The sequence below is a fragment of the Gasterosteus aculeatus genome, chromosome 16 (assembly GCF_964276395.1).
Source record: "Gasterosteus aculeatus chromosome 16, fGasAcu3.hap1.1, whole genome shotgun sequence".
Classification (NCBI taxonomy): Eukaryota; Metazoa; Chordata; class Actinopteri; order Perciformes; family Gasterosteidae; genus Gasterosteus; species Gasterosteus aculeatus.
Window position 1 is genome coordinate 2,486,559 of NC_135704.1, and position 24,240 is coordinate 2,510,798.

Sequence of the window (24,240 nt, forward strand, 5' to 3'; positions counted from 1 at the left end):
GGACACCAAGAGGCAGTGCTTGTTTACGTACCAAGTTCAGTTGGGGATTCAGGTTTGACGTCAGTAACCAAAACCTCCAGAGAGGACTGAAGTTGCTCTTGGATGAGTTGAAGGTCGGTGAAATCAGACACAGAGACAGCAGAATTGTCATCGTGGGATATCTTCTGCAGTTCTCTGCTATCAGATCCCCTGGTTCCAATTGCAAAGGTCATGACACCCAACTGTTTAAGAGCAGAAGCTGCCGCATCAACACTGTCAGAAGACCGTCCACCACTTAGCAGTATCAGGACCTGTGGAGCTCCTTCCAGGCGCCTGCTTCCGGCAGAGGCTGTGAAAACATTGTCCCTCAAGTACTGGAGAGCTGCTCCAGTGTTGAGGGGTCTTCCGCCTTTGTGCCTCAAACCTTTGACGACGTCAAGGATCTGGACTTTTGTCCCATATGTGTTCAAATAGAACTGGACAGTTGGCTCTCTGCTGTACTGAACCACTGCGACACGGTCTTTGCTATCATCAACACTGAGTCTCTCTACTACTCTTTGGACAAAGTCTTGCATGGCTCGGAAGCCAGTTCTAGTACCATCAGATCCATCCAGCAAGAACACAACATCTCTTCCCGTTGGCTTTGCCACCACTGGGAAACATAGAGTCAAAGACATGTTTTGGTTCATGCGTGAAACACTCATAGTCCAAAAGTCAGATGATGAAAGTCAGTGCAAAGGTTTCAACATGTTTCTATTATTTCAAGCTCTACCGTCTTGCCAAAGTGGCGTTGGCTGATGTGACCGAAAGGAAACACACTTTTATACAGTTTAAGTAAATGCTACCATAATCTTGAAATGTCAATTTAGTTACTCTCTTACCAGTTACTGTTGGTGTCATGGGTGTGGCCCTCACAAGCACTGTGCTCATTAGAGAGGAAATCTGTTCTTGGACACTGGGGAGTTCAGTGAATTCCGACACAGATAGAGTGTAATTTGGGTCATGTGATACCCTCCGCAGCTCCCCACTGTCAGAGTTCCTCGTTCCAATGCCAATGACAATGATGCCCTGCTGTTTCAGAACAGAGGCTGGAGTATCTACATTGTCAAAAGACCTTCCACCATTTAGTAGAATCAAAATCTGCGGAACAGCTTGCAGGCGCCTACTCCCGGCGGGGTTTGTAAAGACGTTGTCGCTGACGTATTGAAGGGCAGCCCCGGTGTTGAGAGGCCTGCCTCCTTTGTGCTTCAGCCCTCTTACCGAATCCAAAATATCTTCTTTTGTGGTGTATGTATTCAAATAGAATTGGACCTCTACATCTCTGCTGTATTGGACTACAGAGACACGGTCTTTTCTTTCGCCCACATTTAGTTTTTCAACCACTTTCTCAACAAAATCACGCACAGCGGGGAAGCCATTCCTTGTGCTGTCAGAGCCATCCAGAAGGAAAACAATATCCCTTTGGGTAGTGTGAGCTAAGAAAAGACAGGAAGACAAAAAATGAAATAACATTGCAAAAGGTACACCTTTGTTCGAATCCTAAATTGCTGAGCTATTTCTTTGCAAAGGACAAGGCCTGCGTTCTCAAACCTTTCACAGTAGGGAAGTACACGGAAGCCTCTTTTAACAAATAGTTATTGAGCAAAACAGGTACTTCACGGGATTCATATCCCACACGGTAGGTGGAGCTACTCAAGAACCCTTTGAGGACACCAAGAGGCAGTGCTTGTTTACGTACCAAGTTCAGTTGGGGATTCAGGTTTGACGTCAGTAACCAAAACCTCCAGAGAGGACTGAAGTTGCTCTTGGATGAGTTGAAGGTCGGTGAAATCAGACACAGAGACAGCAGAATTGTCATCGTGGGATATCTTCTGCAGTTCTCTGCTATCAGATCCCCTGGTTCCAATTGCAAAGGTCATGACACCCAACTGTTTAAGAGCAGAAGCTGCCGCATCAACACTGTCAGAAGACCGTCCACCACTTAGCAGTATCAGGACCTGTGGAGCTCCTTCCAGGCGCCTGCTTCCGGCAGAGGCTGTGAAAACATTGTCCCTCAAGTACTGGAGAGCTGCTCCAGTGTTGAGGGGTCTTCCGCCTTTGTGCCTCAAACCTTTGACGACGTCAAGGATCTGGACTTTTGTCCCATATGTGTTCAAATAGAACTGGACAGTTGGCTCTCTGCTGTACTGAACCACTGCGACACGGTCTTTGCTATCATCAACACTGAGTCTCTCTACTACTCTTTGGACAAAGTCTTGCATGGCTCGGAAGCCAGTTCTAGTACCATCAGATCCATCCAGCAAGAACACAACATCTCTTCCCGTTGGCTTTGCCACCACTGGGAAACATAGAGTCAAAGACATGTTTTGGTTCATGCGTGAAACACTCATAGTCCAAAAGTCAGATGATGAAAGTCAGTGCAAAGGTTTCAACATGTTTCTATTATTTCAAGCTCTACCGTCTTGCCAAAGTGGCGTTGGCTGATGTGACCGAAAGGAAACACACTTTTATACAGTTTAAGTAAATGCTACCATAATCTTGAAATGTCAATTTAGTTACTCTCTTACCAGTTACTGTTGGTGTCATGGGTGTGGCCCTCACAAGCACTGTGCTCATTAGAGAGGAAATCTGTTCTTGGACACTGGGGAGTTCAGTGAATTCCGACACAGATAGAGTGTAATTTGGGTCATGTGATACCCTCCGCAGCTCCCCACTGTCAGAGTTCCTCGTTCCAATGCCAATGACAATGATGCCCTGCTGTTTCAGAACAGAGGCTGGAGTATCTACATTGTCAAAAGACCTTCCACCATTTAGTAGAATCAAAATCTGCGGAACAGCTTGCAGGCGCCTACTCCCGGCGGGGTTTGTAAAGACGTTGTCGCTGACGTATTGAAGGGCAGCCCCGGTGTTGAGAGGCCTGCCTCCTTTGTGCTTCAGCCCTCTTACCGAATCCAAAATATCTTCTTTTGTGGTGTATGTATTCAAATAGAATTGGACCTCTACATCTCTGCTGTATTGGACTACAGAGACACGGTCTTTTCTTTCGCCCACATTTAGTTTTTCAACCACTTTCTCAACAAAATCACGCACAGCGGGGAAGCCATTCCTTGTGCTGTCAGAGCCATCCAGAAGGAAAACAATATCCCTTTGGGTAGTGTGAGCTAAGAAAAGACAGGAAGACAAAAAATGAAATAACATTGCAAAAGGTACACCTTTGTTCGAATCCTAAATTGCTGAGCTATTTCTTTGCAAAGGACAAGGCCTGCGTTCTCAAACCTTTCACAGTAGGGAAGTACACGGAAGCCTCTTTTAACAAATAGTTATTGAGCAAAACAGGTACTTCACTGGATTCATATCCCACACGGTAGGTGGAGCTACTCAAGAACCCTTTGAGGACACCAAGAGGCAGTGCTTGTTTACGTACCAAGTTCAGTTGGGGATTCAGGTTTGACGTCAGTAACCAAAACCTCCAGAGAGGACTGAAGTTGCTCTTGGATGAGTTGAAGGTCGGTGAAATCAGACACAGAGACAGCAGAATTGTCATCGTGGGATATCTTCTGCAGTTCTCTGCTATCAGATCCCCTGGTTCCAATTGCAAAGGTCATGACACCCAACTGTTTAAGAGCAGAAGCTGCCGCATCAACACTGTCAGAAGACCGTCCACCACTTAGCAGTATCAGGACCTGTGGAGCTCCTTCCAGGCGCCTGCTTCCGGCAGAGGCTGTGAAAACATTGTCCCTCAAGTACTGGAGAGCTGCTCCAGTGTTGAGGGGTCTTCCGCCTTTGTGCCTCAAACCTTTGACGACGTCAAGGATCTGGACTTTTGTCCCATATGTGTTCAAATAGAACTGGACAGTTGGCTCTCTGCTGTACTGAACCACTGCGACACGGTCTTTGCTATCATCAACACTGAGTCTCTCTACTACTCTTTGGACAAAGTCTTGCATGGCTCGGAAGCCAGTTCTAGTACCATCAGATCCATCCAGCAAGAACACAACATCTCTTCCCGTTGGCTTTGCCACCACTGGGAAACATAGAGTCAAAGACATGTTTTGGTTCATGCGTGAAACACTCATAGTCCAAAAGTCAGATGATGAAAGTCAGTGCAAAGGTTTCAACATGTTTCTATTATTTCAAGCTCTACCGTCTTGCCAAAGTGGCGTTGGCTGATGTGACCGAAAGGAAACACACTTTTATACAGTTTAAGTAAATGCTACCATAATCTTGAAATGTCAATTTAGTTACTCTCTTACCAGTTACTGTTGGTGTCATGGGTGTGGCCCTCACAAGCACTGTGCTCATTAGAGAGGAAATCTGTTCTTGGACACTGGGGAGTTCAGTGAATTCCGACACAGATAGAGTGTAATTTGGGTCATGTGATACCCTCCGCAGCTCCCCACTGTCAGAGTTCCTCGTTCCAATGCCAATGACAATGATGCCCTGCTGTTTCAGAACAGAGGCTGGAGTATCTACATTGTCAAAAGACCTTCCACCATTTAGTAGAATCAAAATCTGCGGAACAGCTTGCAGGCGCCTACTCCCGGCGGGGTTTGTAAAGACGTTGTCGCTGACGTATTGAAGGGCAGCCCCGGTGTTGAGAGGCCTGCCTCCTTTGTGCTTCAGCCCTCTTACCGAATCCAAAATATCTTCTTTTGTGGTGTATGTATTCAAATAGAATTGGACCTCTACATCTCTGCTGTATTGGACTACAGAGACACGGTCTTTTCTTTCGCCCACATTTAGTTTTTCAACCACTTTCTCAACAAAATCACGCACAGCGGGGAAGCCATTCCTTGTGCTGTCAGAGCCATCCAGAAGGAAAACAATATCCCTTTGGGTAGTGTGAGCTAAGAAAAGACAGGAAGACAAAAAATGAAATAACATTGCAAAAGGTACACCTTTGTTCGAATCCTAAATTGCTGAGCTATTTCTTTGCAAAGGACAAGGCCTGCGTTCTCAAACCTTTCACAGTAGGGAAGTACACGGAAGCCTCTTTTAACAAATAGTTATTGAGCAAAACAGGTACTTCACGGGATTCATATCCCACACGGTAGGTGGAGCTACTCAAGAACCCTTTGAGGACACCAAGAGGCAGTGCTTGTTTACGTACCAAGTTCAGTTGGGGATTCAGGTTTGACGTCAGTAACCAAAACCTCCAGAGAGGACTGAAGTTGCTCTTGGATGAGTTGAAGGTCGGTGAAATCAGACACAGAGACAGCAGAATTGTCATCGTGGGATATCTTCTGCAGTTCTCTGCTATCAGATCCCCTGGTTCCAATTGCAAAGGTCATGACACCCAACTGTTTAAGAGCAGAAGCTGCCGCATCAACACTGTCAGAAGACCGTCCACCACTTAGCAGTATCAGGACCTGTGGAGCTCCTTCCAGGCGCCTGCTTCCGGCAGAGGCTGTGAAAACATTGTCCCTCAAGTACTGGAGAGCTGCTCCAGTGTTGAGGGGTCTTCCGCCTTTGTGCCTCAAACCTTTGACGACGTCAAGGATCTGGACTTTTGTCCCATATGTGTTCAAATAGAACTGGACAGTTGGCTCTCTGCTGTACTGAACCACTGCGACACGGTCTTTGCTATCATCAACACTGAGTCTCTCTACTACTCTTTGGACAAAGTCTTGCATGGCTCGGAAGCCAGTTCTAGTACCATCAGATCCATCCAGCAAGAACACAACATCTCTTCCCGTTGGCTTTGCCACCACTGGGAAACATAGTCAAAGACATGTTTTGGTTCATGCGTGAAACACTCATAGTCCAAAAGTCAGATGATGAAAGTCAGTGCAAAGGTTTCAACATGTTTCTATTATTTCAAGCTCTACCGTCTTGCCAAAGTGGCGTTGGCTGATGTGACCGAAAGGAAACACACTTTTATACAGTTTAAGTAAATGCTACCATAATCTTGAAATGTCAATTTAGTTACTCTCTTACCAGTTACTGTTGGTGTCATGGGTGTGGCCCTCACAAGCACTGTGCTCATTAGAGAGGAAATCTGTTCTTGGACACTGGGGAGTTCAGTGAATTCCGACACAGATAGAGTGTAATTTGGGTCATGTGATACCCTCCGCAGCTCCCCACTGTCAGAGTTCCTCGTTCCAATGCCAATGACAATGATGCCCTGCTGTTTCAGAACAGAGGCTGGAGTATCTACATTGTCAAAAGACCTTCCACCATTTAGTAGAATCAAAATCTGCGGAACACCTTGCAGGCGCCTACTCCCGGCGGGGTTTGTAAAGACGTTGTCGCTGACGTATTGAAGGGCAGCCCCGGTGTTGAGAGGCCTGCCTCCTTTGTGCTTCAGCCCTCTTACCGAATCCAAAATATCTTCTTTTGTGGTGTATGTATTCAAATAGAATTGGACCTCTACATCTCTGCTGTATTGGACTACAGAGACACGGTCTTTTCTTTCGCCCACATTTAGTTTTTCAACCACTTTCTCAACAAAATCACGCACAGCGGGGAAGCCATTCCTTGTGCTGTCAGAGCCATCCAGAAGGAAAACAATATCCCTTTGGGTAGTGTGAGCTAAGAAAAGACAGGAAGACAAAAAATGAAATAACATTGCAAAAGGTACACCTTTGTTCGAATCCTAAATTGCTGAGCTATTTCTTTGCAAAGGACAAGGCCTGCGTTCTCAAACCTTTCACAGTAGGGAAGTACACGGAAGCCTCTTTTAACAAATAGTTATTGAGCAAAACAGGTACTTCACTGGATTCATATCCCACACGGTAGGTGGAGCTACTCAAGAACCCTTTGAGGACACCAAGAGGCAGTGCTTGTTTACGTACCAAGTTCAGTTGGGGATTCAGGTTTGACGTCAGTAACCAAAACCTCCAGAGAGGACTGAAGTTGCTCTTGGATGAGTTGAAGGTCGGTGAAATCAGACACAGAGACAGCAGAATTGTCATCGTGGGATATCTTCTGCAGTTCTCTGCTATCAGATCCCCTGGTTCCAATTGCAAAGGTCATGACACCCAACTGTTTAAGAGCAGAGGCTGCCGCATCAACACTGTCAGAAGACCGTCCACCACTTAGCAGTATCAGGACCTGTGGAGCTCCTTCCAGGCGCCTGCTTCCGGCAGAGGCTGTGAAAACATTGTCCCTCAAGTACTGGAGAGCTGCTCCAGTGTTGAGGGGTCTTCCGCCTTTGTGCCTCAAACCTTTGACGACGTCAAGGATCTGGACTTTTGTCCCATATGTGTTCAAATAGAACTGGACAGTTGGCTCTCTGCTGTACTGAACCACTGCGACACGGTCTTTGCTATCATCAACACTGAGTCTCTCTACTACTCTTTGGACAAAGTCTTGCATGGCTCGGAAGCCAGTTCTAGTACCGTCAGATCCATCCAGCAAGAACACAACATCTCTTCCCGTTGGCTTTGCCACCACTGGGAAACATAGAGTCAAAGACATGTTTTGGTTCATGCGTGAAACACTCACAGTCCAAAAGTCAGATGATGAAAGTCAGTGCAAAGGTTTCAACATGTTTCTATTATTTCAAGCTCTACCGTCTTGCCAAAGTGGCGTTGGCTGATGTGACCGAAAGGAAACACACTTTTATACAGTTTAAGTAAATGCTACCATAATCTTGAAATGTCAATTTAGTTACTCTCTTACCAGTTACTGTTGGTGTCATGGGTGTGGCCCTCACAAGCACTGTGCTCATTAGAGAGGAAATCTGTTCTTGGACACTGGGGAGTTCAGTGAATTCCGACACAGATAGAGTGTAATTTGGGTCATGTGATACCCTCCGCAGCTCCCCACTGTCAGAGTTCCTCGTTCCAATGCCAATGACAATGATGCCCTGCTGTTTCAGAACAGAGGCTGGAGTATCTACATTGTCAAAAGACCTTCCACCATTTAGTAGAATCAAAATCTGCGGAACACCTTGCAGGCGCCTACTCCCGGCGGGGTTTGTAAAGACGTTGTCGCTGACGTATTGAAGGGCAGCCCCGGTGTTGAGAGGCCTGCCTCCTTTGTGCTTCAGCCCTCTTACCGAATCCAAAATATCTTCTTTTGTGGTGTATGTATTCAAATAGAATTGGACCTCTACATCTCTGCTGTATTGGACTACAGAGACACGGTCTTTTCTTTCGCCCACATTTAGTTTTTCAACCACTTTCTCAACAAAATCACGCACAGCGGGGAAGCCATTCCTTGTGCTGTCAGAGCCATCCAGAAGGAAAACAATATCCCTTTGGGTAGTGTGAGCTAAGAAAAGACAGGAAGACAAAAAATGAAATAACATTGCAAAAGGTACACCTTTGTTCGAATCCTAAATTGCTGAGCTATTTCTTTGCAAAGGACAAGGCCTGCGTTCTCAAACCTTTCACAGTAGGGAAGTACACGGAAGCCTCTTTTAACAAATAGTTATTGAGCAAAACAGGTACTTCACTGGATTCATATCCCACACGGTAGGTGGAGCTACTCAAGAACCCTTTGAGGACACCAAGAGGCAGTGCTTGTTTACGTACCAAGTTCAGTTGAGGATTCAGGTTTGACGTCAGTAACCAAAACCTCCAGAGAGGACTGAAGTTGCTCTTGGATGAGTTGAAGGTCGGTGAAATCAGACACAGAGACAGCAGAATTGTCATCGTGGGATATCTTCTGCAGTTCTCTGCTATCAGATCCCCTGGTTCCAATTGCAAAGGTCATGACACCCAACTGTTTAAGAGCAGAGGCTGCCGCATCAACACTGTCAGAAGACCGTCCACCACTTAGCAGTATCAGGACCTGTGGAGCTCCTTCCAGGCGCCTGCTTCCGGCAGAGGCTGTGAAAACATTGTCCCTCAAGTACTGGAGAGCTGCTCCAGTGTTGAGGGGTCTTCCGCCTTTGTGCCTCAAACCTTTGACGACGTCAAGGATCTGGACTTTTGTCCCATATGTGTTCAAATAGAACTGGACAGTTGGCTCTCTGCTGTACTGAACCACTGCGACACGGTCTTTGCTATCATCAACACTGAGTCTCTCTACTACTCTTTGGACAAAGTCTTGCATGGCTCGGAAGCCAGTTCTAGTACCGTCAGATCCATCCAGCAAGAACACAACATCTCTTCCCGTTGGCTTTGCCACCACTGGGAAACATAGAGTCAAAGACATGTTTTGGTTCATGCGTGAAACACTCATAGTCCAAAAGTAAGATGATGAAAGTCAGTGCAAAGGTTTCAACATGTTTCTATTATTTCAAGCTCTACCGTCTTGCCAAAGTGGCGTTGGCTGATGTGACCGAAAGGAAACACACTTTTATACAGTTTAAGTAAATGCTACCATAATCTTGAAATGTCAATTTAGTTACTCTCTTACCAGTTACTGTTGGTGTCATGGGTGTGGCCCTCACAAGCACTGTGCTCATTAGAGAGGAAATCTGTTCTTGGACACTGGGGAGTTCAGTGAATTCCGACACAGATAGAGTGTAATTTGGGTCATGTGATACCCTCCGCAGCTCCCCACTGTCAGAGTTCCTCGTTCCAATGCCAATGACAATGATGCCCTGCTGTTTCAGAACAGAGGCTGGAGTATCTACATTGTCAAAAGACCTTCCACCATTTAGTAGAATCAAAATCTGCGGAACACCTTGCAGGCGCCTACTCCCGGCGGGGTTTGTAAAGACGTTGTCGCTGACGTATTGAAGGGCAGCCCCGGTGTTGAGAGGCCTGCCTCCTTTGTGCTTCAGCCCTCTTACCGAATCCAAAATATCTTCTTTTGTGGTGTATGTATTCAAATAGAATTGGACCTCTACATCTCTGCTGTATTGGACTACAGAGACACGGTCTTTTCTTTCGCCCACATTTAGTTTTTCAACCACTTTCTCAACAAAATCACGCACAGCGGGGAAGCCATTCCTTGTGCTGTCAGAGCCATCCAGAAGGAAAACAATATCCCTTTGGGTAGTGTGAGCTAAGAAAAGACAGGAAGACAAAAAATGAAATAACATTGCAAAAGGTACACCTTTGTTCGAATCCTAAATTGCTGAGCTATTTCTTTGCAAAGGACAAGGCCTGCGTTCTCAAACTTTTCACAGTAGGGAAGTACACGGAAGCCTCTTTTAACAAATAGTTATTGAGCAAAACAGGTACTTCACTGGATTCATATCCCACACGGTAGGTGGAGCTACTCAAGAACCCTTTGAGGACACCAAGAGGCAGTGCTTGTTTACGTACCAAGTTCAGTTGGCGATTCAGGTTTGACGTCAGTAACCAAAACCTCCAGAGAGGACTGAAGTTGCTCTTGGATGAGTTGAAGGTCGGTGAAATCAGACACAGAGACAGCAGAATTGTCATCGTGGGATATCTTCTGCAGTTCTCTGCTATCAGATCCCCTGGTTCCAATTGCAAAGGTCATGACACCCAACTGTTTAAGAGCAGAGGCTGCCGCATCAACACTGTCAGAAGACCGTCCACCACTTAGCAGTATCAGGACCTGTGGAGCTCCTTCCAGGCGCCTGCTTCCGGCAGAGGCTGTGAAAACATTGTCCCTCAAGTACTGGAGAGCTGCTCCAGTGTTGAGGGGTCTTCCGCCTTTGTGCCTCAAACCTTTGACAACGTCAAGGATCTGGACTTTTGTCCCATATGTGTTCAAATAGAACTGGACAGTTGGCTCTCTGCTGTACTGAACCACTGCGACACGGTCTTTGCTATCATCAACACTGAGTCTCTCTACTACTCTTTGGACAAAGTCTTGCATGGCTCGGAATCCAGTTCTAGTACCGTCAGATCCATCCAGCAAGAACACAACATCTCTTCCCGTTGGCTTTGCCACCACTGGGAAACATAGAGTCAAAGACATGTTTTGGTTCATGCGTGAAACACTCATAGTCCAAAAGTCAGATGATGAAAGTCAGTGCAAAGGTTTCAACATGTTTCTATTATTTCAAGCTCTACCGTCTTGCCAAATTGGCGTTGGCTGATGTGACCGAAAGGAAACACACTTTTATACAGTTTAAGTAAATGCTACCATAATCTTGAAATGTCAATTTAGTTACTCTCTTACCAGTTACTGTTGGTGTCATGGGTGTGGCCCTCACAAGCACTGTGCTCATTAGAGAGGAAATCTGTTCTTGGACACTGGGGAGTTCAGTGAATTCCGACACAGATAGAGTGTAATTTGGGTCATGTGATACCCTCCGCAGCTCCCCACTGTCAGAGTTCCTCGTTCCAATGCCAATGACAATGATGCCCTGCTGTTTCAGAACAGAGGCTGGAGTATCTACATTGTCAAAAGACCTTCCACCATTTAGTAGAATCAAAATCTGCGGAACACCTTGCAGGCGCCTACTCCCGGCGGGGTTTGTAAAGACGTTGTCGCTGACGTATTGAAGGGCAGCCCCGGTGTTGAGAGGCCTGCCTCCTTTGTGCTTCAGCCCTCTTACCGAATCCAAAATATCTTCTTTTGTGGTGTATGTATTCAAATAGAATTGGACCTCTACATCTCTGCTGTATTGGACTACAGAGACACGGTCTTTTCTTTCGCCCACATTTAGTTTTTCAACCACTTTCTCAACAAAATCACGCACAGCGGGGAAGCCATTCCTTGTGCTGTCAGAGCCATCCAGAAGGAAAACAATATCCCTTTGGGTAGTGTGAGCTAAGAAAAGACAGGAAGACAAAAAATGAAATAACATTGCAAAAGGTACACCTTTGTTCGAATCCTAAATTGCTGAGCTATTTCTTTGCAAAGGACAAGGCCTGCGTTCTCAAACCTTTCACAGTAGGGAAGTACACGGAAGCCTCTTTTAACAAATAGTTATTGAGCAAAACAGGTACTTCACTGGATTCATATCCCACACGGTAGGTGGAGCTACTCAAGAACCCTTTGAGGACACCAAGAGGCAGTGCTTGTTTACGTACCAAGTTCAGTTGGGGATTCAGGTTTGACGTCAGTAACCAAAACCTCCAGAGAGGACTGAAGTTGCTCTTGGATGAGTTGAAGGTCGGTGAAATCAGACACAGAGACAGCAGAATTGTCATCGTGGGATATCTTCTGCAGTTCTCTGCTATCAGATCCCCTGGTTCCAATTGCAAAGGTCATGACACCCAACTGTTTAAGAGCAGAGGCTGCCGCATCAACACTGTCAGAAGACCGTCCACCACTTAGCAGTATCAGGACCTGTGGAGCTCCTTCCAGGCGCCTGCTTCCGGCAGAGGCTGTGAAAACATTGTCCCTCAAGTACTGGAGAGCTGCTCCAGTGTTGAGGGGTCTTCCGCCTTTGTGCCTCAAACCTTTGACAACGTCAAGGATCTGGACTTTTGTCCCATATGTGTTCAAATAGAACTGGACAGTTGGCTCTCTGCTGTACTGAACCACTGCGACACGGTCTTTGCTATCATCAACACTGAGTCTCTCTACTACTCTTTGGACAAAGTCTTGCATGGCTCGGAATCCAGTTCTAGTACCGTCAGATCCATCCAGTAAGAACACAACATCTCTTCCCGTTGGCTTTGCCACCACTGGGAAACATAGAGTCAAAGACATGTTTTGGTTCATGCGTGAAACACTCATAGTCCAAAAGTCAGATGATGAAAGTCAGTGCAAAGGTTTCAACATGTTTCTATTATTTCAAGCTCTACCGTCTTGCCAAAGTGGCGTTGGCTGATGTGACCGGAAGGAAACACACTTTTATATATTTTAACTAATTTCAAAGTTAATGTCGTCCTTATTCTCATAATAACTGATCTACTATACAAAAGTATTCCATGGAGGTCAACAGTTGCGGCTAATTGATCAAGACACACAAGCTTTACTATGATATTCTTTCAAATGTACCCAGGTTTAAATTGCCTAGACCTATCCACAATTGTTTGACAAGGTTAAACCTATGTAACAATGTTACTTGATCACATTTATAAATGTTAACCATGTACAAACATCAGCTTTAAGATACTAAAGGTTTGACAAAATATTGTTTTGCGATGAGTTGATAGTTAGATAAATTTAGAAGGCGTTATTGGTCTTAGTATGATATTGATGCCTCTGGGACTGCTATGTTCTGTGCAGTATATTAGGGTGACAGAGTTGAATACAATCACACAGTAAACGTTAGTGTTCACCTGTGCAAATTGAACTTTTTAAAGAAACATAGCGTTTTTTTATTTTACACAAAATTACATAGAATTTGTATTTGTCAATTAATATCAGGACCAGAGGCAAGGTTACTTATATAGTTACTTATTGAAATTATCTTAATTATTGTGTTATTTAATTTAGTAGTGGGCTCCTTGCTGTATTCAATCAATTTCCATTTGATCGGCGAGGTCTCTGACAAAATCCAAAATTTGTCTTTTACTTGTTCGCATATCATCAGATCTATCAATCAGAATAACAACATCAGCGTTCTTGGGTTTTATTTTTTCAGTAGTTTCTAATATTAATACGAACACATCTATGCTAAAGACAGATACTTCGGATTTTTGCACCTAATATACAGTAATGCAACACGTAGAAAACAGGTCTTAGATGCTCATTGATCATTTTTTCAGGTCTTACCATTCACAGTTGGAAATTCTGTTGTGTCTTCTGTACCCCTCAATGTGGCCTCGACAGATGGATGTATGCTTTGCAGATTGTTGAAGTTTGTCACATGAAAATAATATGCAGGCGTGAAAGAGATGGTTTGCATTTCCAACGTATCAGCATTCTTTGAGCCAATAGTAAAAGTCTTTATCCCATTCACTTTGAGAGACTGTGCTGGTCCTCTGACATCATCCCCTGATCTTCCACCACTAAAAACATACAGATATTGTGGGACTGATTCTGCATTTCTACCTCCAACTGAAGCAGCAAAGACATTGTCTCTGACAAACTCAAGTGCTTTGCCAATGTTGAGGGGTCTCCCCGACTTGTGTCTTATTTTTCCAATGGAATTGAGAACATCATTCTTGGTTGAATAGGAATTCAGGTAGAAGTTGACTGTGGAGTCACGGTTGTATTGAACAACAGCAACTTGGTCTCTGTTCTCATCTATGTTTAAACTTTCAACTATTTTTTTAACAAAGAGTCGTATCTCTTCAAAGCCGTTTCTTGAGTCAAACGATCCATCAATAAGAAATACTACATCATTTTTCTCAGTATCTGCAACAAAGACAAAGATGTAGACAGAAACTTCATGTGATTTCTTGCAGTTACAGGTAGTGACAGTCCCCATGATACAGTGATGGCATTTACCTCATTCTATTCTAGCCCATAACCCTGTTAACTAAAAAGGAAATGCTTCAGCTAAAAGGTTAAAATAATATATCTCACCAAAAGCCATTGAGGAAGCAGTTTGCTCTGTGTGATGGGAAGCACTTTGTATCAGTGACAAGACATCTTCCTTAGCCTTGGGAAGCTCCTCGTAATCAGTAACAGAGACCACATATTTAGGTTCATGAGAGATTGTCTGCAGCTCAAGAGTGTCAGCATCAGGTGTTCCAACAGCAATTGATATGACACCAGTCTCTTTTAGCATTCTGACAGGGGTTCTTATGTCATCTCCAGATCTTCCACTACTCAGTAGTATGAGTATCTGTGGAACTCCAAGGAGTCTACTTCCTGAGTCAGAAGTAAATACGTGGTCCCTCACATACTGGAGAGCTGCCCCAATGTTGTGAGGGTACCCTCCTTTGTGACTGAGGCGTCTTACTGCATCGAGAACATCATCCCCTGTTGTGTAACGTCCTAGGTTAAAATCAATCTGTGCCGTGTTGCTGTATTGGACCACAGCCACACGATCTTTGTTTTTATCAATGTTAAGGTCCACCACTATCCTCTGCACAAAATCCTTAATATCTGGGAATCTTTGCTGAGAGTCATCAGAACCATCAAGCACAAAAACTATCTCTCTTCTGTTGGGATCTGCAATAAGACAAGGATATAAGCAAAATAATTGATGAGGAAATTTGTGAGGAAAATTCTATTATTCCTCCAAATGTTCAGTTACCTCGCGTGTACAACCAGCTCTATTATTTTAAATGAACCTGTTGACTCAATCCTCGCCACTGGATAGGTCCAAAATACTGAACAGCAAAAAATGTATTTATTTATTAGGATAAAGAATGTTTTACGGTCATTTAGTAAATAAATAATCTATATCGAATCCTATATGGTAAAGCCTATTTTTCTCTTCTCCTATGTTAATTTCTTATTGTTTCAAGCATAATTATAGAAGAAAATGTATAAGTACATCCAGAGAATAGAGGAGACATTACAAAATACGTGGGTGACCGTGGCGCATGGAGTAGAGAGGGTCAACTGGGAACCACAGGATTTGCCATTAGAACCCTGGCTGCTCCATATCCTATGTCGAAGACACCTAACCCCTAACTGCTCCTTGGGCGCCCTTACGGCAGCACACTGCTCCCACTGTGTGAAACTCAGATATATCTGCAAGATGAGGAGCATATCATTTTTTCACAAATGAAAGAAAGATAGCTGAATATAATATTTAAACATTCTTCAAATCTATACGTACACAACAATGTGATTTTCACTGGCTTAAAGAAGAGCTTAGGAACACAAAGAAAGGCCGTTTTAAAGCAAGACAAGACTCTCAAGAGGTACAAGAAGAAAAGTATGAGAGCCAATGAGACATGGAAAGCATGGAACCGTTCCACTGATGTTCTTCAAAAGATGATACAATTTCATTCCAATTCAAAATGTGAACGAAAAAGTAGTTAGACCATAAGGGGAGGCTCAGTTTGATTCTCGAATTCTAATTTGTACATCTTACCTACAACAGTTGTGGGCTCAACATGTATTTTATTCCGGACAAATGCAGCTATCTCTCAAAATCTCCCCAAAGACAGGAAAGTTGCAAATAAATCTCGAGGAAACAGCATATTTTTCAATCTCTGCCTGTGTAGTATTTTTCATGCCAATGGAGAAAGACATAATGCCGATCTGTTTTAGGTCCAATGCCTCCTCTGAAACATTTTCATTGTATTTGCCACAAGTCAGTAAAAATAAAATCTGGGGGATTCCCTCCATGCGTCTACTCCCAGATGAAGCCGTGTAAACACGGTTTCGTACAAGCTGGAGTCCAGCTCCAGTGTTTTGAGGTCTTCTTCCTTATGGCGCAGATTTCTTGTAGCATGGATTAAAACCTATTTGGATGTGTACGTTTTTAGGTTGAACTATATTGTAGTATCATCATTATACTGCTATTAAAACTTTATCTTCACCAATGTCAAGCTCGTTCGTTATTTTTCTGATGAACTTGCCATCAAGCAGAAGCACTATGTCCCACTTTTTACTCACTGTGGCAACAAGTTGATACATGAGTAAACGTTTTCAAGACTGTTTTACAACGATGTGTATTTTCAGCATAAGTAGGTTAACAGTCTAGAAATAAATTGAGTATGGAAAGAAAGATAAGCCACTTCTCTGAAAGGATTATATCCAGAAGAATATGTTGACTCCTAACTTAACAAGTAACATTGATGTGGACGATATGAAAGAAGGCAGTGTTTTCCCTAGGTGTACGACTTCAGGGGTGGGTACGGGGGGGTGTAACACCGACATTCAAATTCAGGCACCCGGGAGGAGGGAGTAATTTCAGCTAGGGGAGGGGGGTAAGGAGGACGGGGGGGGCACCCCGCTGGTATAATGGAAGGGGAAATCACTGTAAGGATAAAAGAGGGATACCTTCTTAAAAGCAGAAAAGATACAGAGAGCCACCTGGTGCTAAATTCTTGAGTGACTTTAACTTGACTTTTATAGAGACATGAAAGTTGTGATTGGATAGAGGTCGATTTAGAGATATCAGTGACTTTGTATGTGAAACCAGGTGTGTAGGCAATTCTTTTTATTGGCTTCTCCCACTCCGATCTCCGCAGACATAATTCAATGCTCCTTAAGACCAAAGGCTGGGCTTCACACCTTATCAGTGGATGGTTTACTACTTACAATAATTAAAATCCGGGGCACTCCTTCTAAACTTCTACTACCTGTTGAGGAAGTGAAGACACTGTGCCTGACAAACTGGAGAGCTACCCCGATATAAAGGTGCCTTCCACCCATGTGCCATAAATTATCAATGGCTTCATTGTATAATTATTTGCCTCGTGAGCATTCAAATAAAAAATGACCTCAGGAGTATCAGCAAACTGAGCCGCAGACCATCTGTCTTGGTTCTTACTGACAGAGAAGTTCTCCACTATGCTCTGGACAAATTGTTTTAACTCAGGGAGTCCATCTCTTGTGTTATCAGAGCCATCCAGAAGTAACACAATATCTATTTTCTATTTTTTTTTTTTTCTATCTATTTTGCAGAATGTGTTTTTGCTAAGACTCAACAAAAATGAAGTTTGTCTGATAATGAACAAAAAATATATATGTAGAAATGGCTTTTTCATTTAAGAAGAAGAAGAAGAAGAAGAAGAAGAGACCATATAAAAAGAGATTTAGCTTACCTTGTTGTAGAACTGTGGTCAGCTCTTCCTTTGAGAGTTGCACATAGTTATTGAGCCTTTGTGGTATACTGCTAAGCTCACTGAATTCCCTCACATTGAAGGCAAAAGAAGGGTTGAGTGAAATGGCCTCAATCTGCTTTGGGTCAGCATCCTTGACACCAACACCAAATGGTACGACTCCCTTTGTCTTCAGCGCACTTGCAGAATCCTTCACGTTATCCCTGGATCTTCCTCCAGTCAAAACAATTAGAAACTGAGGGACATTTTGTGCAGCCCGGCTACCATACCTTTCGGACAAGATAGTGTCCTTCATGAATTTTAGAGCGGTTCCTGTGTTTAGGTTACGTCCACCAGTCAATGTCATTGCATTAACAGCTCTTATTACTTCATCTTTGGTTTGATGAGTGTTAAGGTAGAATATTGGAGTTGGCCTCTCGCTGTGTTGAACCACTGAAACTCGCACCTTGTCAATCCCAATGTCAAGTGGTTCAATGACTTTAATGATGAAGTCCCGGATGTAGGCAAAATCTGCTCGAACGTTTTCTGATCCATCAATGAGAAAGGCAACATCTCTTTCTGCTCCAGCAACAACTGAGGGAAATCAACAACGAAAAAAAGTTTCAGTTATACCATTATTCACATCAGATGTATTTCATTTCTGATAGAAACAGAGGGATGCAAATCTCACCAATTTCCTCTTGGATGGATATTGTTACATCTGTATTGCCAACTACTGTTGTCAACTTTGTCATGATTAGTTCTGCTATAGCTGGCAAATTAGGGAAACTTGTTTCATGGTAAGCCAAATCTGGAACAAAGGCTACAGTTTTCATTATGGCTTCATCCGCTTGCCCAGAAGTGACAGTGAAAGTCAAAATTCCATTGACAGCCAACTTATCAGCGACCAATTTAACTTGATCCTGGGCTGGTCCACCTGTAACCAGAACCAACACCTGCTGGACTCCCTGCCTCCTGCGTGAGCCAGTTGATGTGTTGAACATATTGCGAAGGGCATAATCCAATGCAGCTCCTGTATTCAAAACTGAACCACCAGTGAGCCTCAGTTGAGAGATTTTATTCACAACATCTTCCCTGTTGCTGAAGGTGTTCAGGTAAAACTCAATTTTTTGACGGTCAGCAAACTGGAGGAGGCCAATCTGAACCCTATCAGGACGTACATCCAGCTGGTTGACCACGTTGATGATGAAGTCTCTCACATATGGCAAGTTACCACTGCCAATGTAGTTCGAGCCATCCACAAGGAAGACAATGTCTCTGACCACTCTCTGAGTCTGGACTGTGGTTATCTCCACACCTAGGGAAAAGCACAAAAAGTTTTTTTTTACAAATCATCCAGCAGGGCTCTACCCTACTAACAATTCCAAAACAAAAACTAGATCGCAGAAAGAAAGATTATTATTTCCGGTAGGGTAAATTATTCTCTGCATTTAACCCATCCCACATAGTGGGAGCAGTGTGCTGCCGTAAAGGTGCCCATGAGGCAGTTAGGTGTTTTGTTCAGGTACACTTTGACACGGGACATGTGGCAGCGAATCCTGCACACCCTCTCTACTCTTACACAATATCAACGGCAGGTAAATTTGATAAAGTTTTTTTCGTGCCATTTGATACTAAATCACTCTAACTGAAAAAATCCCCATTAGATTGTATGTTGTGACTATTTCACAATCGGCCATAATACTAGCCTTATTATTTTGGACCATGAACCAAAATATTCTACTATTTACCTAATGCTCATCCAAAATAAATGGCTGTTTCTCAGTATTCTGAATGCAGTGTTTGGTGTCATGGCTCTGTCACTTCTACCCCGTCATTTCCACCTCTAACTCACTCAGTTCATTCAGTGCAGGTGCTTGTCACATCTACAGCGTCAGCTCAATCACACTCACCTGTTTACCCCACTCACTCCTTTTAGTATATAAACCCCGGTAACTCACTCACTCGCACCCAGATTGTACATCCCAGCATGCAAGGCTTTCCTGCATTTACCCTTGACTGATATTCGGTTGCTGACCCTGCCTGTCTTGGATTACCTCGCCCTGCCCTGGGAATTCACCTGTCTCTGACCACTGGAAGAAAGTAAAGACTCTGATTAAAGTCACTGCTGCTGTTCGTCTGTCTGATTGTGGGTCCGTACCACACTTGTTACAGTTAGAGCTCCTACAGAATCAAGCTGTTTTACTGTGTTGTGTTTTATCGAGATATTGGAAGAAAGCGCTGTCGCAACATGTTGATCAAAGTTTTCCCATAGGTTTCGTTCGGTTAGCAACCCCAAAAAAAAGCACCTATGATTTGATTTTTCTTCTTCTTTCATATAGGATACTTTTCAAAGTATCTCCATTGGTTGTTTTTTCAATTCATTCATTTGTTTTCCTTTAATACATCACATCAGTTATTTAATCTATAAAATTGTCATTACAATGAACATACATAGAATAATGCATTACCTGGCTCTGTGGGTACCTCGGTAAACACCCCTCCAGATAGAGTGGAGAGGGCATCAATAATTAGCTTTGGGTTGCGGTTCAGTGAGCGGAAGTCTTTTAAATTATATGAAAAGCTTTCCATGAAGGCAATCTTTTGCAGTTCCTCTCCCTCAGCAGTTTTGGCCCCTGCAGCCAAAGTCAGTACACCAAGTCTTTTCAGGGCCATGGCAGGTTCTTCCACATCATCGCTGGACTTTTTGCTGGTCAGCAAAAGTAAAAGCTGGGGAATCCCCTGTTGAATACGACTTCCCTTCTCAGGCTGCAGCATATTCACCCGCACAAAGTCCAAGGCTGCTCCAGTGTTGATTGTCTGGCCTGGTCTTGGTTTGATCTCGGCCACAGCTGTAGTTAAGTCCTCCCTGGATCCATAGGTGTTGAGATCCATTTCCAGTCGAGGGTTATTACTGAACAGGGCCACACCCACTTGAACTTGGTCTGGGCCAATTGGCATAGTGTCCACAAACCGCTTGATGAACTTGCGCACAGCGTCTATGAATGTTGCACCCATTGTACTATCAATCAGGAAGATGACGTCTCTTTTTCCCACAGCCACGACTGAAAATAAAAGAAAATGCAGGTTGCCAATAAATGCTGACTTTAAGTGATATCATGATAAACCTGTAAGTACTAAATACTACCAAATCCCCCCAACAATATTCTATAATTAAATATACTTTTAACTATAGAATACCTTTACCTAATATCTATTTTAGCTAATATCAGCACTTTTCAAAAATCTTTTTGGACTGCATATGGAAAGGAATTTCGTTGTTATAACTTTTTCTCAGTGTGAGGACCAAACATAATATTCAAAGTAAAGTGCAAGCATTTGGCATCCTATACTTGGATCGTAGAAGTTTTAATGACAACAAGCTCTGTCATGGGCATATAGTATGTGATGTGATTCGGGAATCATCTTACCTTACCCGCTACATTCAATATGAACTCTTTACAACATTTGATTTCTAAGTCCCCATATTGCCAACTTTTACAGAGAATTTACATACCTTCTGTGAACTGAGTCTCTACTATAATGGTGCGCTGGACCACTCCGTTAATGAATGGGAGGAGCTCGTCATGAATGCTCGCCAATGCACTGACATCAGGGGCCAACAGGACAAAACTTTTATCCGTAGCAACCGCTTCCAGATCAGCAGTGGCAGTGTCACCAATTGTCACGCCGAATGTGATAACACCAGTTTCCTTAAGGGCTTGGTCACCGGCACCAATATCATCAGTGGATGGCCCAGCACTTACAACTACCAACATCTGGGGAACACCCTCCTCTGCCCGGCCCCCAGTTGTTTGGCTCAACAGGCTGTTGGCCACTTCCTCCAAGGCCAGCCCCAGGTTAGACTCATCACCCCCTGAGTAGGCCAGGCCCTTCACCGCCTCCAGGACCGATGATTTCCTGTCATAGCTATTTAGATTGAACATTATCTGCGGGTTGCCACTGTATAGAATCAAGGCCACCCGAACAGTGTCCCTGCCCACATCAAGGCCCTCAATGATTCTCAAAGCCAAATCACGCACAAAGGGGAAGTTTGCTGCTCCAATGTTCTGTGATCCATCAATTAAGAGTACTAGGTCAGCTGATTCTTGAGCTTTAAGGGGGGAGAGAGAGAGAGAGAGAGAGAACAAAACACAATGGAACTTGTGAAAGTGTCAACATGGTGAGATAGAAACAAAGAATCCAGTCAAAGATCCTGTGTTTGCATATCATCTTGCATGTGTCAAGTTACATTGAAAGTGAACAAGTAAATCAAACATCATGCTGCATGTAGGCTGAACCAAGGAGATTTTATAGAGCTCATGTAATTAGTTTGGTGGTGTTTGTTGTAATTTATTGTGTGATTTTGTTGAATGTATAAGGGGAATTGTCGATTAGGAATGATAATAGTCAGTATTAATACTAACCATTGATATGAGATTCAAGCAGTTTATTAACCACATCTTTTATGGTCAACAATAGCAATTTAGAAAAAATATTTTAATTTCACAAAAACATATCTGAAATGGAATTCTGTGATATCAAATGTAACTTTTTGAGGCATATGGGGGAAAGAGTTGTGTAAGAATATATTGTTATAATGAATGTAATTTGGTGTGAATGTGGCTACACTTTTAAAAATAAACGGATCAAAAAAGTAAAATATCGTCTACAAAATAACTGTTAAACTAAGGGTCATGGGAGCAGACAATGCTAGCAAAACATTAAGCTGTTTTCATCATAAGCCTTTACAAAGGCCCTTGTTAACTTAGTCCCATGTGTCCCTTGCAAAATCTTCATTGAGTTCAGCCATCCCATGCAGACTCTTGTTACGGACTTCAGATGACGTGACCAGTTATGACCCTGTGGCATATCCTTGGAGCCTGTAAGCTTACAGTACTTTGAGAATATATTACATGTGGTTTCAATGTAAAATGAATACTACTTGTATAATTGTGATAGTTAAAATTCATTTTAAATTTGCAGTGACTTGTAGTAACTTATCTTGTATTAGTATATGTAATTTCTGTACATGAAAATATTCTCAAAGTACTTCTGCAGGACAAGGATAAGTCCAAGCAGGTTCATCTCTGTTTCAAATAAAGAATATTGCACATATTAAACACAGATAGACATTGTGCCTGATAAAACAAACCAAAATGCAAGACACATAAGCATTGGTGCACGGTTAGCTATTGTCAAAAGCTCATAGATGTTTCGAGATAACTTAAAAGGTAAAGTATCAAGTCCTTTTTCTTCTTGAAGGATTTTGTGAACAAATGTTTGTCTCCGGTGTCGATATCTGGATTTTAAAATGTTTTTCAATTGCTGTCTGTATTGTGCCATCTCATTTATAGATGCCTATAACAAATAGTGTCTTAAACTAAAAGTTTGCAAACATAGAACTCCAATCCCTACAAATTGTAAAGACGCCTGGGACAGAATATTCTATATATAGAATATATATATATACACTTTTTAATAGCCTTCTCTCAACCTACAGACATTTTTGTTCCTAATTTGCACAAGATACTAGAGAGATCTATCACATGCAGATCTTACGGTGATTTTTAAAGCATCAAGGGAGCATTAAAGGTGGTAAGACAAAACAAGTGGTGTTAATCTTGCAGTTGGACAGTGATGAGTGTTATTGTGGTTAAAAAATTACTTGATTTTGTTAATCAAATCCAGTCAGGGCAGCAAAGGCCGCAGCTTCATCCTGACCACAAAGACATTAGTATGGTAGTGACACTGGTCCCATTTCTTTACCTTTCACTCCTCCAGCCCCGGGGGCCTCGTTTAACACAGGACCACCCCCTGACCCGGTCCCTGCGTCGCAAAGCCCCCCCACTAAATCCTGGATTATACCGCTCAAACGGGGTTAAGTGTCTACACTGAATACATGAATGTCATGGGGCTCGCTATCCATCTCCCTCAGCTCCAAGTCAACCGCATCCTCAACCCCGACTGCAAACGCCTCCACGCCTGCCAACCACAGCACTTGAGCCGGCTCGGCCACGTCGTCCTGGGGACGCCCGTCCATCAGCACCACCGCCTGGGTCACCCGCGGCTGCCTGGGACAGTGGTCATGTGTGTACAAATAAGGAAGCCCAGGCCAGTGCGGGTGCACCCGCCATGGTACGGCAATGACTTGATGTGCACAGGGGCAAATTTAAACCTGTCCCCCCCAGCCTGCTGAAGTGATTGCACCAAGCTGTACAGAAATTGTCTTACATGCTCAAAGATCTCTTTGCCCACACTTTGAGATGAGTCCACTAAAAAGTGGATATCAGCTTCCAACCCTTGTGCACAGTCTTTGAAAGAGTGTTGGGAGGACAAAGGGAACAAGATGCTTGATGATACAAACATTGTATTGGTGCACTAGCTGCTCCAGAGTGCAACGAAGTAGAAGTTTGACAGCGTCATTCTGCTTGCTCTATGAAAATCCTCTGACTGGTAGTCCAACACTCCTTTTGTCCACTGTTTTGCAGATTTTGAGTTCAGATTTGTAGAAATAATAACCATGATTAATAATCAATAAATAGCCAGTTTACCACCAATTCTCACAAAAACCAAAAACCCTTCAGTGTTTCATAGGATGTCATCTAACCTGGGCATCTATAGATTATATTCCACAAAAACTGAAAATAACATTAATGTTACATTAACAATCATCTGTACAGTAAGCACACCCTGCTGACGACGGCCGAGGTGAACTAAATTTGACTTACCTTCCTGAGCTTCAAGGTTAGGGAGGAGCCCTGCACACAGGACGCCCAGGAGGGCACATAGCGGTAACAACCGATGCCTCCTCATCTTCGCTCAACTAAACAGCTGAGGGAAATCTGTGAAACCAGAAAAAAAGTATATTAAT

The 24,240-nt window shown here is 43.4% G+C and overlaps 1 protein-coding gene across 5 annotated transcripts in view; it reads right to left on the reverse strand.

Annotated features, from left to right (window-relative positions):
- The window catches only part of col6a3 (collagen, type VI, alpha 3), a 55,968-nt gene that overhangs the window by 23,209 nt on the left and 8,519 nt on the right, over positions 1 to 24,240 (reverse strand). For 4 of the 5 annotated variants that reach the window (XM_078090673.1, XM_078090671.1, XM_078090668.1 and 1 more), the window contains exons 2-23: positions 24,098 to 24,211; positions 20,884 to 21,480; positions 19,838 to 20,431; positions 18,058 to 18,684; positions 17,370 to 17,960; positions 14,224 to 14,814; positions 13,468 to 14,052; positions 11,832 to 12,431; positions 10,975 to 11,568; positions 10,146 to 10,745; positions 9,289 to 9,882; positions 8,460 to 9,059; positions 7,603 to 8,196; positions 6,774 to 7,373; positions 5,917 to 6,510; positions 5,090 to 5,689; positions 4,233 to 4,826; positions 3,404 to 4,003; positions 2,547 to 3,140; positions 1,718 to 2,317; positions 861 to 1,454; positions 32 to 631 (exon numbers count right to left, since the gene is read on the reverse strand). In XM_078090673.1, the coding sequence (XP_077946799.1) occupies positions 32 to 631; positions 861 to 1,454; positions 1,718 to 2,317; positions 2,547 to 3,140; positions 3,404 to 4,003; positions 4,233 to 4,826; positions 5,090 to 5,689; positions 5,917 to 6,510; positions 6,774 to 7,373; positions 7,603 to 8,196; positions 8,460 to 9,059; positions 9,289 to 9,882; positions 10,146 to 10,745; positions 10,975 to 11,568; positions 11,832 to 12,431; positions 13,468 to 14,052; positions 14,224 to 14,814; positions 17,370 to 17,960; positions 18,058 to 18,684; positions 19,838 to 20,431; positions 20,884 to 21,480; positions 24,098 to 24,182 (12,628 nt within the window). In that variant the 5' untranslated portion in view covers positions 24,183 to 24,211. The remainder of the gene's footprint in view (positions 1 to 31; positions 632 to 860; positions 1,455 to 1,717; positions 2,318 to 2,546; positions 3,141 to 3,403; positions 4,004 to 4,232; positions 4,827 to 5,089; positions 5,690 to 5,916; positions 6,511 to 6,773; positions 7,374 to 7,602; positions 8,197 to 8,459; positions 9,060 to 9,288; positions 9,883 to 10,145; positions 10,746 to 10,974; positions 11,569 to 11,831; positions 12,432 to 13,467; positions 14,053 to 14,223; positions 14,815 to 17,369; positions 17,961 to 18,057; positions 18,685 to 19,837; positions 20,432 to 20,883; positions 21,481 to 24,097; positions 24,212 to 24,240) is intronic. The other variant, XM_078090670.1, reaches the window with a different exon arrangement.